This window comes from Seriola lalandi, unplaced genomic scaffold (assembly GCF_002814215.2).
Source record: "Seriola lalandi dorsalis isolate HSWRI2012SDOR001 ecotype SW California unplaced genomic scaffold, Sedor1 jcf7180002054997, whole genome shotgun sequence".
NCBI lineage: Eukaryota > Metazoa > Chordata > Actinopteri > Carangiformes > Carangidae > Seriola > Seriola lalandi.
Window position 1 is genome coordinate 1,079,738 of NW_019525546.1, and position 19,035 is coordinate 1,098,772.

Sequence of the window (19,035 nt, forward strand, 5' to 3'; positions counted from 1 at the left end):
GCTGCATTGTCATCATTTGAAAAGGAGCTCTGTGACGGGAAGATATCACTGAGTATGCTCAGGGATGTGCTGCCTCTTTATACTTCTGAGAAGATTAAACTACATTTGCTATCTTCATCACAGTGAAGCAAAATGTCACCAATATGCAACGGCATGGCTTTTGTTTAATGTGTTTTTAATAGTTTCCGGATGATAATGAAGTTATACATCACAGAGGCATGGGCTGTATCAGACTATGGCTGCACAAACAGTACTTGTTAGTAGAATGAATCCATTGTTGGTCTTGGTCTTTTCATGGGATTTGTTGGTAATGATAAAAAGATAAAATAATGCCATCCGTATCCTTTAATCTTGTGCGCGTGTGCCTCTCCGAAGGAGATAAAGAGAAAAAGATGGAGTTGTTTGTGTCTTCTTTCTATATATGTATGTGTGCTTGTGAGCTACAGTCTGTGTGTACTCCTATTTTCATAGTCTTTGCTCCATAATACACTTTAATCCTTTTACTCTTCCCTTAAAGTTTCTCTGGATTTGCATATATCCAATTAAACCTCTGAACAGCAGCACCTTCATTGAATCTGTGTGGAGTGGAGTCACGTACAGTTCTGCACTCAGTCACTGTAACACATCTTTTCTTACATTACTGCATGTCAGCATTAAACTATGAGGGTCCATAAAGACCATAATTCAAACTAAAGCTCACACAGTGAAATCTCACACACACAGACTGATGAAAACACATGCTCATTTATACTACATACGCAGAATAGTGGCAAGTGAAACGACACACATACACACACTCAAACAACAGAAGAAAGTTATTTTACGTACATTTGAATTTATTACAAAAACTGCTGTGGCAAGTGAGAGCTGTTTCAGTATAGGGTATAATGTGGAAGAGTTAATTTCGCTGTTTTCCCATAATGTGTAAAATATGGAATTTCCATATTTGATCTTATAACTTTCATGTGCTTTTTCTCTATATGAATAAAGTTTATTTTCTTGCCCGCATCAGGGCCTTAATATAGTAAGATTCTGTCAGCTGGACTGTACTGTGTCCACCTGGCTGCATACTGCACACAATATAGAGAACAGAAATACAGCTTAAGTGAAGAGCCTTTTGTTTGTGTAAGCACTGAATTGCCTGGGTGTGTAGTTTTGACTGATGAAACCGCAGCGTAAAGCACCGTTGGCTGACACACTCTTGCTCATTATCCCATCTATTGTAGGGGAACGGGCCGCCATGCCTGTTTCCACAAGGCTGCAGTGCTGACTAAATACGTTCACTGTCCAAAGGAAGATCGATAGTCTCTTGTTTTGCAGGTATTTGTGTGTATGTGTGTGTGTGGTTGTTGGGTCGTGCAAGATTTGTTTCCGAGCCAGGTATTGAGAGAGTGTGTAAGGTCATGGGTCTGTGACTCCTGCTGCAAAAACTTTCATGAAGTGGATGCAGTTTGACAACACTAAAAGCTATTATATTTCTCAACCAACAGTGACTGAACACAGGCTTTTCTTTAGTATTTCCTGTGCTATTTTGATCATCTCTATCTTTTACAGAGGTGCTTTCATTAACATTGGTTCACTTTTCTTTCTCATTCATATTTAAACAGAAGCTCTGACAGTGTTCCCTTTTTTTGGATCTCCTTTGATCACAGAACGTTGTTGATATTTAAGATCCAGTCCATTTCCTGTCGCAAGTAATTTGGTTGCCGTATCTACTTTGTAACCCCATTAGTGTCTCAGTTACACTTTGCACGAGAAAGCTCCAGTCGATGAAGCAGGAGCATTTATTACATTGACAAAGTCATGGGAAACTGAAATCTTAAACAAGGAAGACGACTATTAGGTTAGATGGGTGTTAACTGTGTCAATAGTCCCTCCACTGACTGATGTCATCAAATGCTGTTTCCTTACCTTAACTTTAAAATCCTTTGGCCCAGAACCAAAGAGCGATTGTAAAAAATCATATCCACCGTGCACTGCAGTTCATGTTTGTCCTTGTGTGTTCTTTTTGACATGGAAAATAGTGCACATAAACTAAAGGTGCTGTGTAGTGCATCATATACTTAATATTGTAGGTGTGTAAACTATGCATAGCCAAAATGGGTCATTGATTATTTCGGGAGACAAAAACTAGATCGTGTTACATTTATAAATCAGATGTTTTCACATGCAGGTTCTGTTAACTGGTGACTACCCCACCTCTTACCCACTGTCAGCTAAGATTGGCTCCAGCGACACCTCCAGTGTGTTTGTGTGGTATGTACTGGTCCTACAGAACTTTATCACTGTATTTATGAAGTATTTTATACTAGAGTTTGTTTTACAAACTGCCTCAAAGTGTTTAATGTCACATTATCCCGACACACAGTAAAGTACATTTAGTGCACAAAGTACATCCACTCTCTCTTGTTTTTGTTTTGTATGCTGCGTGGCTCATAAGAACTGCTGAAGTTTGACAAAGCATTACTTTCTCTTGTAATGAAAACAGACACGCTTGATTGTGTTTTCCTCAAACAAAGTGTTACCTTGATCCCAACTGAAAGCAGAGCACTCTGAAGCTGCACTGTACTTTGTCATAGCAGACAACAAATTTGCATCTCCTTTCTTTCTTTTTTTTATTTTTGGTAACAAAAGGCCCTTTTTTAACTGCTCTCGTCTGGTTTTATTTATACTGTATTTTTTCAGGCAGCAGACTCTTAATACCGAGCCTGATCAAGCCAGGCTCATTGACTGCAGAGAATAGCGAAGCAATGAGGGCAGGTTATCTCAACACAGCGCTGACTTCTAATCTCTCACATTTAATTTATGCCATAAATATACAAAGAATATAACCGTCATTCACACACATGCCCTGTGAGCAATATAGAGGGCTGAATATGCAAGGCGATACAAGCCTTTTTGCAATCAGTGCTTTCCTCATTCACTTAATTGTAATTTCTTCATTATTTTTCTCAAAAAACATCTGGTAAGAGAAGTAACAATGCAAGAGATGCCAACATTTTTCCATTCATTCAACCTTAATTTTTACTCGTAAATACATTGAGGTAGAGACCTCATTTAAAATATAGCCGCGTAAAAGAACAATGCACAAAAAAAAATCCAATGGACCAAGTATCTCTCGAAGGAAAGATAAAAAGATAAAAATGGCAATACATAGTAAAAAATTATAACAACCCAAATTATGATAGTGAATCCTAAAGAATAATTAAAGCAATTAAAATTTAAAGCCAATGAATCAGCTCAAATAAGAATTTATGTGGTGCTTTAGATGGTGTCATGACAAAGGCAGATGCTGCACAAATAAACTTGAAAGCGGCCATTTCTCTGCATCTGTCAGAGATGTTTGGTTAAATGAACATGCTGCATGTCTCATATAATATGTGTGTTTCTGCGTCTGAGTCAGAACAAGTTGTGCAGACAAACCGAGTGACCCCCCAGTGCGAGACATCACTGGCTGGTAGTGTTGAATTGTGGGTTGTTCGGTTGAATGGCTCTGCCGTCGTTTTGCTGAGAGCGCTGAGATGCTTCACGGTGCAATTGGGCTCTTTCATTCCTCCTGTCTTCTACTCTCTCTCTCTCTCTCTCTCTCTCTCTCTCTCTCTCTCTCTCTCTCTCTCTCCCAACCATTCTCAATTCTTACATGCACCCTTTTCCACACTTGAGAGAAATGGGAGAAATTGCAGCACAACGCTATGAAAAGTAGAGCTGTCCCATCAAAATCAATTACTCTCCTGATCTGTTGTTTGCGTTATGGTGAACTGACTGTATTTTAGTAGATTTTTTTGCTTTTTTAGTCCTTTTGTCCACAATGGTCTGTCAATCACAGTAATGTTCACGAAAGTTGTCAGATTCCTCTGCAAGAATTCATCCACCTGCACAGGTATGATAATACTGGAGTGACAATATTAACATGTTTTTATTAAATGAACTAACTGATCATTGACTGTTTGTCGACTACAGCTTTATTAGTATCAGTGTAAAAGTGTTGGACTGAAGGCAAGTGAACTGAGCTTTTGGATGTGCAGAACCTTAGTTGAGATTCTGTTCAAGAACTCAGTACGTTAGACCTGAGTGCCCCTGGACTGCTTCACTTTTGCCGAGATATTTTCTCTTTCCACTTATGAGATGGCCAGTCAAACTCTCTCAGGTAGTGACATTTGCTCTTTCTCTTCTTTTGTGTTTTTCATCTCTGCTATTGGATTACAGTGAGTGTTTTTATGGCACCTTGCACGTTTTTTCGACTCAGTATCACAATAAAAGCACATCTGATCCATGTATGCAGGTTTTTGGGTGTCCCTCCAGGAAGAGGAAGCTGCCCTTTGACGGGACCTCTGCCCTTTGACCTTATCTACACCGACTACCATGGCCTGCAGCAAATGAAGCAGCACATGGGTCTGTCACTGAGGAAGCACAAGTCAGTCTTCTCTCTCTCTCTCTTTCTTAGGACTGTCATTTCTGTTTGTTTAACAAGCTCCATTTACTTGTTGCATTAATTTTGGTTATCACTAATTGCCTTTCTGATGAAATACTTCACTATTGGCTTATTGACTTGCCGGCATTACAGGCTGGTAGACTGGGCGGCTAATTTAGCCTCTTTCCACGCTGATCAATGAACAGGGTCAGACTTCTGGGCTGATGTCACTTCCTTTTTCTCAGACTGTTGATTATATGCATCACATAGAGAAGCTTAAAATGAATGTGTTAGCATATACACAACACAAGTTTATAGTTATATGTATTAGAATGAAACACAGCTCATTTATTTGCAAATGCCCAAACAAAAACCAACATATTCCATCACTCTGCGTGGCTGCAGGCTCTGTTCTGACAATAAATACAGTTGGTAAAGTTTTTGTTCCACATGAGCAAAACTGGAACAGTCACAGTATACAAGAAAATCCTTTTCTTTATCCAAACGGAGAAAAACTTTGTAAACAGCTTTTAATGCAAACTATTCCCTTGGGAGGGAAATATATTTAAGAAAAACTTCAAAATCTTCAAGTTATAGCAATGTGAAAATAATGGTAATCGATGGGGTGTAATACAGTGTTGACATTTCATGCTCTGGCTTTATTGCAGGTTGTTTGCATCCTGTATTTTACTGTCAATGTATAAGAAAAGAAAGCTGCTACATTTGTTAAATGACCGAGCAGAAGGTGCACGCATTTCACAATAATTCATTCGGATTCTCCTGTGTTTTAATTGTCTAAAATGCGGCCCCCGGCAGAGCAGCAGCGAAAGCCTCTGCTGATTCCAATCAGCATCAGTCCAAGGTCAGCCAATCGACAAACACTCCTGAGCTGTCAAAGTGTGACAGACCAGTACTTTAATTTCCTCACCAGCCCTGATGCTGATTAGAGATGCAGGGCATTGATAAATCTTCTCGGACTGGATTACATCAGTGGATTTTTTGACTTCCTACTGCGAATATTCACTGCTGATAAAGTGCTGGTTTTCTTTATGTCTTTTTTCGTGCTGCTCCTCGTAAACTAAATGTTCCACCCCTGTTTTTCCGTTCAGGTTTAATCTGGAGAGATGTCAATGCAATGTATTTCAACATGTTTAAGTGCTGATGCAGTCGAAGCGGTGCAATCTATTCCCTGTTGCAATGTTGCCTCAACATTATCAGGAAAGATTTCAAGCATTTTTCAGTCAATCCAGAGAGACTTACACATGGCAAAAGAGTTTAACATTTCAGAGAGCAGTATTGATCCATGTGTTTGACTCAAATCCAGCTTAGCCGAGTCCAGGTGGTGTCATGCTCTGTTCCAGGAGAGGGCTCTGTGATGGCTGTGAAACAAGGCTGTGATTTAAACCTCAGCTGTCTCACCTTGAGGCCCCGTATGAGCTCTGCTCAACGAGGGGAGACTGGCAGGGGACATGGATATCCATCACGGCTGACAGCTTTACAAACCACTCTGACAACAAGACACTATTATAGCTGTGTGATAAGCTCCCATAACTCTAAATGAAGAATATATTGTTTGTTTTTACACGGCTGTCATTCGTGTCGTTACTGTGATCTAACTGTGTGAGCATATTATTATGCAGACTTAATTCTTACTGTGCATGAACGTGCTACCTTTGGTGAAAAAAACTAAACCGATGGGATTATTTTTCACTTTTTTTGCTCTTTGTTTCACTAATTCAGCAGAGACTTCCTGATTTGAAAGCAAGACACAACTTTGTTCTAATTTTAGCTCAGCCTATTTCTTATTCTGTCCCAGGTGCCACATCCGAGTGATTGACACCTTCGGCACTGAGCCTGCATACAACCACGAGGAGTACGCCACTCTGCACGGCTACAGAACGAACTGGGGCTACTGGAACCTTCACGGCCAACAGTACATGACCATGTTCCGTACGTGGACTTTGATTTTTCTCTAACAGATTTCCACTTTGCTCTTTCTGAGCTCGAGGCTTCACATCTGCTTATGGGAAATTATTAGATTAAATGTCTGCATAAATTTTCACAGATGATTATAAATCAGAAATACGAGGTGTTTTGATGCGTGTGCGCAGGCATGTGTGCGTCTGAGTTTATGTGACTGAGTGTGCAAACAGATTGGATGAGCTTACTAAGTCCTCAGGACGACACAGGCGCAGCTTTGGGGCACAAACACCGCAGAGCTCGTTCATAACATCTGTGCCTGCACAGATGCCTGAAGCAGCCTACAGTAGCCAAGCACCACCAGGCTTACACACACAAACACGAGCACATTCACGGCACATTTGGTGAAACTTCAGCTGTTTGCACTAGTCTCCAATTAATTCAGAGACAATGGGCAACCCCCGCTGTTTCCAAAATACTTTGTGTTATCACAAAGCATGACACTGTGAAAGATGTCAGCTTTCATCTCAGGTTTGAAAATTGACTGAAAATACAGTTTCTTTTGCCTTCCCACTTTACAGCTCCCTGGTGTAGTAGATCCTTTGTGTGTGCCAACATTCATAGTGCCATTTTGTGTTCTGAGAGCTGAAAGCTTTCAGCACACATTAAAGCTGCAATCTATAATCCTGTGTTCGTCAAAACTACAACAAAGATGATTAATAAAAAGGTTCACTTCTGTAAAGATCTTTCACCTTTCTGTTGATGTACAGTTAAAATCAACCGACCAGGTCACATAGAGGAAAATACACTGTACGGATTATTGGTGAAGTTAACACTGGCATCATCAACTAGAAATTTCTCAACATCACAATTACGGAATGCATCCTCAACCCCAGTACATGTACCATTTTTACTGTTTCACCACACTGTCCCATACAGATGAATGCAACAATACATTTTTTAAAATATTATGAATTTCAGCTTTACAGAATTGCCATTGCCTTCCTTTTATTCTGTATTCTCTAAATGCACAGCAGTCTGGATCTCCACAGTAGCTACTTTAATTTAATAACTTTTTTTTCCCCCAGACATTGAATTGGACTTGTAACGTTGTATTTCCAATTGTTTTGTTTGTCCTTGGCAGCCCACACTCCAGACAACTCTTTTATGGGTTTTGTGGCAGAGGAGCTGAATGAGACGGAGAGACTGAACATTCAGAGGAACAAGGTTAACAATATGGCGGTTGTGTATGGCAAAGAAGCCAGCATGTGGAAGGTCCGTATCACACAATAACCCCCTGCAACAACTGTCAATACATGTGGTATATTTTTGTAGCATCTTTCTAATCTGTGAGAGGAGGAAATGATTTGACCCCGAGTGGGTTGTTTTTAATGTGATAAAAAAAAAAAAAAAAAGGCAGAACTTTTGAATATCACATTCCTTAACTGTAAAACACCCACTAGATCTAACATTTCCAAACAACTGTCTCCTCCAGGAATCTGTCCTGAAGTGTGTTGGTAGAGGAACAATTGGTTTTGTTTAGGGTAAATTTTCCCTCCGAGCTACTGGCAAGGTTTCTCTCTCATACTGTAACTTTGAAGTGTGCTGGAGCTTCCCCCAAGGTTTGCTTCACTTGTATCTAACTGGAGCTTTGTTCCTGCACTGCCACAGCGTCCCATGTTTCTTAGAACAACTTGAGCCGCAATGTAACATTTGTGAGTCTGAAAGATTGCACTGTAAAAGCCAGTAGTGCCAGGGTCTCTCCAGACAGTGAATACCCCCTCATTGAGAGCAGCTTCTTCCTTCACCTCTGAGATGCATGTGAGATTTGGGGCTTGCAAAGGTCCTACGAGAGGAAAAATGACTAATTCTTCATGTCATATTCTCTCTCTTCCCCTACATCTGCGTGTCCCTACTCACATCCCTCCTCTTCACGCTTCTGTTCTCGTCCTGTACTACTCTGTATTCATGATACCCTGATGCATCATTGATGGATCTACACAGCTTCAAGTAAGTGCACCTGCCTTACACTGGCATTATCGATTCTCCAAATGTCAAAACCCAAACTGAGTGTTCCTAGACAGTTCCCCCTCAGTTATGTGGGCATGTATTCATATATCAGAGCCTTAGTTTTGAATGTCAGTCCAGGAAGCAGTTATTCCAAAATAAATGCTAACAGACGTGATTTCAAATATTTGCCAGAATCTAAACCTGTGTAATGTAGCATAGAGGACCATCATGTAAGTGCGTGTGTGTGTGTATGTGCGTGTGTGTGCATGTGCACTTATTAGGGTGGAGTATTCATGGGCATAGACAAAATGACTAAATGAATGACTGAATTAAGTGAAGAAGTTCTGCCCTTTTTCCTACGGTCACAGTTACAATTCACTGTAGAAGTATCACTTTGAGTTACAGAAAGTGTGATTTCATCTCCATGTTGCTCGCAGACATTAAAATAGCCCAAGATGAAAAACGAGGAGTAACACTCGGATGACATTTATAAATGCTTTATGCCTTCAAGACATAGCATTAGTAAATAATTCATGACATTCCCCCCAGCAACACTTTTTGAGATGAACAAATTCACTTTTAGCTCAGTAACATTATTCAAGCAAAGTGTCTCCACACAGCAACACAGAAGATATACATTGATTTAATTCTTTCATCATGTCACCGGTGTTGGATAGTTACCAAGATGATGATGCTAGTGCTAACAAGAGCTGACTCAGCTCATCAGATCTGGTTGCCTCATTTCCATTGACAATTTTTGCTCAGGCTGGGGTCATTCTCCTGCCCTCCCCACAACACCTTTGGGATTTTCTCCTCTGCCCGTTATAGAGTGGTTGTGTGTAATACTGATGAATCAGTGCACCTCCATTTAACTGGTCAAAGTAATGTTGGTGCTAGAGGAGAAGTCATTGACAGTGTTTAAAGGTTCTGTAAACAGTTGTCACTGCTACTAGCCAGCCATAACCATTAGTCCACACATTGCCTGCTGGCATTAAACCAGTTAGCAATAGCAACATTTGCTAAACAAATTCAGCAAGTTAGTTAACGGTATCCTGCCTAATGTAGCAGGTCATTAATGAAGACGTAACATTATGTAGCTATCAAGTTACTTAAACATCAAGGAGAAGAAAAGTCAGCTCCGAGTCAAGCTGGAGCCTTTTAAGGTTCCTAAAGCCAGACCAGTATTGGCTCCACAGTTCGACAGGGAAAGAAAGAAATTCAGCCTTGGAGTTATCTCCTGGGACCGGCTGCACATATGACACCGACAGAGCCAGTAAAAAGGGAGGAACTTACATGCACCAACACGTACACATGCCTTTGGACCGGATACCAAAACAAAGGACAGAGACACTCAGATTTACAATACACACAGAGGGGGTGTATCTTCGTTCTCTGCTCAGGACGTCATTACTCCATTATATCTTTACATAGAAAATAGTAGTTTGCTGCTATATTATTGTTTAAAATCTTGTTTACAGAACCTTTAAATTAAACATAGTACAAATCAAAAGAAGGAAAAGCTCATAAATGCATAGCTGGCATTCTCACATATAAGTACTGTCTGTGTCTCGAATGAGACATTTATCTGAAAGTTAATTCAAGAATTTCATAAAAACAGACTTTAGTTTGGCCAGCATTTATTTATATATTCATCATAGAGGTCTGTGCTTTAATATGTGAGTTTTCAAAGCAACATAAGCAGTATAAAAGCATCCAAACTGCAGGTCAAGTGGTCTTGAAAACCATTGGAATATATGCCAAATACAAAGTGAGAATGAGAGGCTAAAACTAACCGATAGGGATATGGTGGATTGAAAAAAAATAATAATTTGAATGCAAATGAAGATGACCCACCTTTGCAGCAGTGCTTGCAATGATAAATCAGTTATTTTACAGTGCCTTTTTTTAAGTGTTTAACTCATTTTCTCCTGAATGTCTGAAAAGGGTAAGGAAAAGTTCCTGGCCATTCTGCATCGCTACATGGAGATCCACGGGACAGTGTACTATGAGACACAGCGTCCACCAGAGGTGCCTGCCTTTGTCAAGAACCATGGTCTGCTGCCTCAGCAGGAGCTGCAGCAGCTCCTTAGAAAGGCTAAGGTGGGGACATTATTGATGCTTTCATGAGAATGCTCAGATGTTTGCACACACAATTTTTGGTTCATAATGAAAAGCTCTCTGAATAGCTTTGTGTTTTTGAAGAGTTAAACTAAGCCTTACACAAGTGTTGACCTGGATATGAGCAGCTCAGTGTATATACTCACGATCTCCTCCTCCTCCTTTTTTCCTGTCAAGCTTTTCATTGGATTTGGTTTTCCATATGAAGGTCCCGCCCCTTTGGAGGCCATAGCCAATGGCTGCATCTTCCTACAACCCAAGTTTAATCCCCCTCACAGCTCTCTCAATCATAACTTCTTCAGAGGGAAGCCCACCTCCAGGAAGGTAGATACACTTGTCTTCATCTCAGCCATGAGAATGATGGTGATTGACAATATTATTACAGAACACAGTAATTTAATTTCTGCGTGTCCTTCCACATATCCACACATCCATAACAATCAAGTGCACAACACCATTCTCTCATCTTGACTTGATTTGTAGTTAAGACTTTTATTGTTATTGTAATTATATATCCTATTTATCCCTCCCTCAGGTGTCCTCCCAGCATCCCTATGCAGAGCAGTATATTGGCAGGCCTCATGTCATCACAATCGACTTCAATAACTCTGAAGAGTTTGATGCGACCATTCGTGAGATCATGAGGATCAATGTATGTTCATTTTCTGTGTTTGTCATCCAAACTCAGCACTACCCATTCAACATATAATAGTATTCTAATATATAGTCTACCGCAGCACACTTTGTACTGCTGCATAATAGGCTGGGTGATAGCATAATATGCTCTTGCACACTTTACATTCACACTTCACGGGGTTTGACCTACTTTTGAAGCCCTCAGCCTTTAATAGAGCTCTTAATCATGGCGTCCGACATTAGAGCAAAATGCTTAGCTGGCTCCCTCTCTGCGCCCCGCACTGCTAATTGCTTGAGATATTGAGCGGCTCAGTAAGTAAACTATGCCCACACCTGGGTTTACATGGCTGCTTTCCAGAGGCCAGCGCCACAGTCAGTAAGCTTTGTCCACAGCAGATCATATTAATCAATCACGCTGTGCTCAATCTGTCACCACAACAACACTAAGCCACAGCCAAGGCTCTTGCAGTGCCAAGATGCATGTGTGCCTCTACCTAGCAGGTGTGTTAAATAGACTTTGTCTTTCCTGCTGATAGAGGTAAAATAAGGTACCAGTCATGGCACTGGTAAATGCTTAAAAAGTGGTTACTTGGTGGAAGCAAAACAAAACTGATTACTCAGACTGACTGAGCAAGTTCCACCTTCTATTTTGTATCTTCTTAAAAAGATTAATCATTTTAATGTTCATAAATATCATGCATAAGAAATTGGTGGATTTTTGTTTTAATATGGCCATGTAGTGTGGACATGTAAATGTTAGGACTAGATTGAAATTAAAGAGAATTGTAAATACGGTAAAACAAAAGTATAGCATCACATAATTATAGGTAAGCTGCTGTGTGTGATATGAATTAAATAATAATGTACAAAGCTTACGAGGTTATACTGGATCTTTCTCACCCAGAAATACAATGAGGATGCTGAATGCATAGTTTTCTTTGACTGCCACGAAAATCTAGCTCATCTCTTACTTTAATCGATCATATTTCACTTACTTAAACCCTTCTTGTAGCTTATACTCATTGTTATTCTGTATTGTGAATTACACTCACTCACTCACTCACTCACTCACTCACTCACTCACTCACTCACTCACTCACTAACTACCCAGCACTATTTGAAGTTAAGGTTTGTTAGTAAAGCTGTTGCTCATGTTTTTAATGTAAGATAGCTTTTTCTGTCAGTGAGCTGTAGTGCTACCTCTGTGCCTGTCTGAAACACTGTTGCCTCAGTTTTTACTGACACCATGGCAACAATGAATGATGGAAATGAAGAAACAGACAGCTGATGAAGGCGCACTAAAATGTCTGACACCAGCTTCATCTTACTCGCAGGCAGGGCTTGTGTACCTTTTTCTGGACATGGCTGCTCCAGGCACAGCTCAGCTCGGGAAAGTGGATGAAGTTTTATTTTATGTCATCAAAGATGACGTGAAATAATGAATGTTGCTCACATATTTTTGAGGCCCAGCAATGCAGTCAGTTTTGGTATATAAACTGCAAAGTCTTTTTGAAATGTTTTCCACTGCTGAATTCAAATCACCATCTATGAAGCATTTTTTTCCTCTCGCTCTCGGATTCTATTATATAAAGATGCCCAAAAGGCAAATTGCATTGCAGAATAGCTGATGAAGTGCCAGATACATTTCATTAAACTCAGATGAAATAAAGTAATAAGGGAGTGCTAAAAGGAACACAACACTAAAAGGAACCATTTATCAGTTTAAAAGCCCTTGTGCTTTAGTGGCCTGATAGTAAACAATGAGATCTCACTTCAGCTACCATGGGAGACATTCAGAGGGTATTCTGCACTGGGGATCCTAACACAATGTATCCTATCCTGTTATATTTCATAATTACTGATGTCATCAAAAAACAATAGGTTCAAAAATTCAGTACTTAATATAAAACTGTCTCATAAGACATCAGCCTGCACTAATTCAGTAAGAGTGTTTCTTCCTGCCACTGCTGTGTTCTCACATCTCTCACAAGGCTGTTAGCATAAAACACTAGAAAGAACTGGACAAGCTATCGATCAGTGCTCTCTCAGTGAATTTTAATCCACTGTCTGGTATCAAAATTCACACAAGGAGCGGCGGGCCTTAACGACACTGATATATGCACCCGATGGACCCAGAATGCTCAAAAACATCGGCTTCTTCGGCGCCGGACGACCTATGCCCCGCTGTCAGTTTAATCCATTGTTTGACATATTGATATAGTCATCACTAAAAATAATGAAATCAATTTTCAAACTTGTCACCTGTGATGTATTAGGTCATTGATTTTAATGTGAGGCTTGTGGTATGATATAAGCCTTTCACAATTACACTAATGAATATGTCAGTTTTGATTAAGTATCAGATGCTCAGTTCCTATAATTACATGGACACACTCCCTCTCTCTCTTGCCCCCCACCGATTCTTCATCTGTGTTCGCATCTGTGTTTGCAGGTGGAGCCATTCCTGCCCTATGAGTACACCTGTGAGGGGATGCTTGAAAGAGTTCATGCCTACATTCAGAACCAGGTGGGTCTCAAAACAAATCCAAATCAGTAGGCATGCCAGTTAGGGTTATAATGATATAATAGAAATTGTTTGTTGGTGCATATGTTGCCTCTCAGCAACTTAGGTTGGTGACATTTTGGGGGTGTGAATCAACCATAGAAATAGAAGTGAAATGTGAGCAAGAGTAATTATTCAGTGTGTGGCTCAGCTGTTGTGGCCCTTTTTAAAAGCGTTTTGATGGAGCTAGTTGTAAATTTTGCTATTGCTACATAGCTGGCGTTAGCATTAACAGCTGTTTATTTACAAGTTTAGAAGAAACGTTGCAAGTTCGGCATTAAAACTTCATTCCTTTATCCTCCAAAATCTGTCTCCAGCGGTGGAATTCTACCGCAATGTTAACTCTTGTCTCCATCACATCTCACCAGCTAGCCCTGGCCCGCCTTGTTACTCAGAGTGCAATATTATAACCTCTTGTCTTGTAAACGCAACAATGAAGAAGCTCTTGTCAAGTAACAATCATCACTACCGGCTCCCGGAACCACGTTTGGCAGCAGAGAAAATTTACAAATGGCCCCCTTACATAAATAGTTTGACTTTCCCAAAATGTCATAGTACACTTTTAGCTATGCATATAGCTGATATACACAGCTAATTTGCATTTAATATAATATTACCAACATATGCAGCTATATTTGTGATTAAGTTCATACTAAAGCTTACAAGTCCAACTCACCTCCATTACAGTGTTTACAGACTGTTGTTTTGTTACACCCAGCAAATCTGCTTCCTTGGACTTTTCCTGGTGTGGACCAGACATTGGTGGATGCTTGGGTCTCTCCTGGCTCTCCTAGCATTCTTACTTGCTCGCTGTTTCTGAAGCATATTTATCATTTGTCCTTCTCCTGGAACAGACACACACCATCTAAACCACACCGCTTCAGTTCGACACATTTAGCCTCCTCATTTTTTCATGCTCCAAGCTTAATATTTATTTGAATCTTTTGTTTCCCTGCTTATCTTGACAGCCGCTTTTTTCAGTCAAATTTGTGGTGATAACTGTATTAAGTATTTCAGCAGCCTGTGTTTTGAGGTACTTAAATAAAGAGGTTTTCACTAGTTCCTAGAAATATTGTGTGGATAAATGGCTGATAATAGATTAAAAACTAAAACGGCAATTGAATTTTCACAACTGCACAATGTCTCCTGTCCTTGCAGCACTCACATGTCCATTCAGTTGATCTGCGTTAAATCAAGAAGCTGAACTTGTATTTAGACAGTTCCCTTTCTGGGATTTCTCAGTTGCTTGGCCACAGTATTTATACCTCTGCTACACTGCCTGGGTCAGCTATTAAAACCTTTGCAGGCGCCAGCTACAAGCATAATAGACAAGCACAGTGACTAATTTTTTCTCAATGATGCTCCTCAAGGACAGACATGAAAGAGAAAATAACGCTCATACATAGAAATGGTTATCCAATTTTTTGCACACGTGAAATTATGAATTCATCAATAATTAAAATCTGATGTTACATCGCATACTATTGTAATCAGAACAGTACAGAAGTCCTTCTACCAAAACAAACGAACAAACAAAAAAGAATACACTCATCACACACACATCCAAACCCAACATACACACATTTTTGTATTTTGTATTTGTATATTCACTCATGTTGACATCCTCTGGCACATCTATTATGTTGTGATGGTTGGTATAGGGTCTGGCAGTGGCAGGTTAAGGAAATGTGTTAGCCTCTGCTCTGCTCTGACACAATCTCTCCCCCGCTGTCAGAAACACACACACACACACACTCAACATGCCGTGACTGACTGAGACTGTGACTGCTTGCCTGCCTGGCGTGTACAAGGTCAGACTCCCAATCAGACTCTCCTCCCTTTTCTTTTTCTTTCACTTTTTTTCAACCCTCCCTGACCCTCCTTTCAGAATTTTCCAATTTTATTTCTAACTTCACAAATCGCTCACATTTCTCAAATTTTTCTACTTTCCTGCTGAATCTGTAATCCTCCTTATCTCCCACTCTGACTTCCTCTCACCTCCATCCACTGACAGAGTTCCAGGGCCCCCATTGTGAACCCCCCCCCCCAACAAAAAAGCATTGATTATAGGACACCATGATGGCAAATGTCCTCTTATTTTTTGTCCTTAAAGTATCCCAATAACTGAGAAAGCATTTAACTGAAAAATAACAGTGACAATTCTTTCAAACACACACAATTAGAGTAGTAAACAGAGAAAGATGTTTGTTTACTTTCTGCTAACTTTGTGTTCAACAGTTATTTTTATTATTACAATGCATTTATGGGCTGGTGGGGGGTCATCCTGTGACGTACAGCAGTGAAATCTTTAGGAGTTATAAATGTTTTAATGTTCATTGTACAAAGAATATATGCAATGTGTAAATAATAATGCAGACATTTGCATTAATGTAAGACATTATAAGTTATATACTAAAATATGTTTTCGCATTCAAGAAAACACTTCCCTCATTAACTGAACTGGTGAGGGCGGCAACATTACCACATGATTCATTCAAAATCATTCCATTCAAATGATCACACGGGCTTTCAAAACAAACACCCAATTTATTCCTCATGAACCCAACAGTGAACACGCTCAAAACGTCCATTACAGTCATCTATTGCATTGAAAAAGTACAACAACTTCTCATGTAGAGAAAAAAAAAAACCTTTCCAGGTAATCACTTTCACCTGTGCAGATAATATGTACATAACATGTTTAAACAAACCTGTGTGATCATCTGACTGCACAGACCAATGTGACTATCTAATCTTATAGTTTCAGATTTCTTAGTGCGCGTGTCCGTGTGTTGGTGCGTGCCTGCGTGTCATGGATGATGTCTGTGTTTAAGAGTGGAGGTGCAGCAGAGATGGAGAGATTGGAAACCTGGTTATTGCCTGTGGGCACTAGGAGCCTGTTTAATAAACGGGTCTAGAGGCCAGAGGGACATGTCAGAGAAATGTTATTACCTGGGTCTTATGAATAGCTCCAGCTGGAGGGGGAATGTAATCAGGGCTTTCACCTGAGCCTAATTTTGCCTCCAATCCTCATTTGTTATTGGGTTGTATAACTGCATTCATATATTTCTCCTGGAAGATTGTTGAGGACTTGTCAGTTCTGATAAGCATCTTTGCATTGTAACACTTCCATTATTATTTCCCGTATCAGTTGTCCAGAAGTTGTATGTATTGCTAAGCTGAATACTTTGTCACTGTTCTGCAGTGGAGTATAGTGCTTATTTTTACCTGACAGGTCAAAGTGTTTGCAATATAACACTCAAAATATTACTGATCTGGGACATTTTGTCTTCGCACTTGCAGGACTTTTGCTCTCCTCAAGCTCAGTTTCCTCCAGTAAACTTGTCTAGGACGTGGCTGGGCAGCCCTCCCAGCCCTTTCATCCTCCTGCCCAACTCTAGCTTCCTAACCTGGGCGTCCAACGGCAGCTCCTACACATCCTGGCCTCCACTCAGTGCGCTGAGGCTTTTGGCTTCGCTGGAGGGTCAATCATGTGTGAAAGCGTGTCAGAGTGCAGGACTAATCTGCGAACCCGCCCTGTATCGTTTCATCAACATTAAGGAGGCCTTCAGCGCGTAAGATGTTTCCTCATTTGGATAATTTGTTAATGACTGTGCATATTAATTTGGCCTTACATATTTTTAATCTTTTCATTTGCTCCTGTTGACACTGCATTATAACAAAATTGTCACACTTAATTTTCATTCCTTAATGTAAAAGATTTAGTGTTTATCAGCATGTATCAGGGTAGTAAACAGGAAAACAGTAAGTTGAACTGCCCCCCTTTAAACACAAGAGACTGTTTCACACTATTCAGTATTTAGTGAAATGTAATGTCTTTTCAGGAAAGTCTTAAAAATGAGATGTTGCATCTTGAGGGAGATATGAATTTAACTAATCTTCCCTCCTCAAGGTGTTGTGCGTCATCTGCACTCCTAGTTTCAAAATTATGCAGCAGCACAAAGTACAAGAGAAGACACCGGCTCCCCTTTCCCTGTAATATTTCCCTTCCCCCCTTGAGGTTCTAGAGGCAACACTGTAGAATTAATATTAAATATTAGTGGAATAATCACTGGTACCCTCTGGCACTCCTGCTAACATTAATATTAAACATATTATTAGAGGAATAACAGTTAATACCCTATAAACCTGAAAACAATAAATGTTACATTGTAAGCTGGGTCCTCCTTCTCTGTCTTTGTGTCCAGGCTGGACTTCCAGTGTGAGGGACTGGAGTCAGAGATGAACCACCTCTTCCCTGCCTTCTCAGCAGAACATGCTGAATGTGGCCTGCAGCAGGATCCGCTGCTGTTCAGCTGCGCTGGCTCCAGTGCCAAATACCAGCGCCTATGCCCCTGCAGGGACTATCGTATCGGCCAGGTGGCATTGTGCAGGGACTGCCTATGACCACAGGAGCTCCTGGTGGACGGAGACGCTTTTCTAATTCTTGGCGAGGTCCAGGATGACCCAGGAGATGCTCCTCTCTGACAAGAGGAAAATACGGTAAAAAGCTGTAATGACTGAAAAAATAATGACTCTTTTCCCTTACCTCTGACCCAGGACTGGCTGCCAAAGTAGGTAAAGTGGTAATAACCTCTCAGGGAACTGCATGATTGTACTTTGAATCTGGTGGGTTTGAAACCTCAGTTTAAAGGTTTACATGGCACCACAGTGACTACAGAAGTCATGATGAAATGTGTCATTTGATGGATCAGTTAGTTTAGTAAAGAAATCATGAGCAATCAAAAGGAAAGAGTGATCACAAAAAAATGTTGCTAATGCTTGAATTTCATAAGTGTGTTTTTCAGTGTTGTGTGAATAGCTACAGTATCTTAGTGGAGTTTGGATATTTGTACTAGTTGCACCGAAAGCCATTTACAGCGTGCTGAGATGTACTATTTTACATGTCCTGTAATGAATATATTTGTACATAAGTGTTGTTTAATAAAATTCAGGGGAAAAACATGTTGCCATTATTTATAAGATTATTAATAGGTTATCTGTGGAAATTATTATATTTCATCACATTTTAAAAACTAGGACTCAAAGTATAAGACATCATCAATCTTTTATGGTCAATTTCACAAAGCCAAGTGCGGGGAAATATCCTAATTACTTCTTTCAGACTGATTTATATGCAAACAGTGCTGGCTCAGGCTCATTAGTTTATAGAGCAGTCTTTGGATAAAAGATGACAATAGTGTTTGGGTTTATTCCTGCATCTTTATTTTATTTTTCTTTATTTATTTATTTTTCTCATAAAAAAATAAAAGCTATTAAGGAAAGCTATAGTAGAAGATATTTGTTGTAAATAATACAATACTCTTAAGCACTGTTTATATTCAAACCCTTACAGAAACCCATATTTGTTGTATGT

General features: G+C 40.0%; 1 protein-coding gene across 1 annotated transcript in view; it reads left to right on the forward strand.

Moving 5' to 3' along the window:
* The window catches only part of mgat5b (alpha-1,6-mannosylglycoprotein 6-beta-N-acetylglucosaminyltransferase B), a 55,191-nt gene extending 36,568 nt beyond the window's left edge, over nt 1-18,623 (forward strand). Inside the window, exons 9-17 of the mRNA XM_087171421.1 lie at nt 4,283-4,414; nt 6,228-6,361; nt 7,476-7,606; nt 10,286-10,441; nt 10,637-10,783; nt 10,995-11,111; nt 13,548-13,622; nt 16,962-17,233; nt 17,867-18,623. Coding sequence (XP_087027547.1) covers nt 4,283-4,414; nt 6,228-6,361; nt 7,476-7,606; nt 10,286-10,441; nt 10,637-10,783; nt 10,995-11,111; nt 13,548-13,622; nt 16,962-17,233; nt 17,867-18,065 — 1,363 coding nt within the window. The 3' untranslated portion in view covers nt 18,066-18,623. The remainder of the gene's footprint in view (nt 1-4,282; nt 4,415-6,227; nt 6,362-7,475; nt 7,607-10,285; nt 10,442-10,636; nt 10,784-10,994; nt 11,112-13,547; nt 13,623-16,961; nt 17,234-17,866) is intronic.
* Nucleotides 18,624-19,035: the final 412 nt, after the last annotated feature.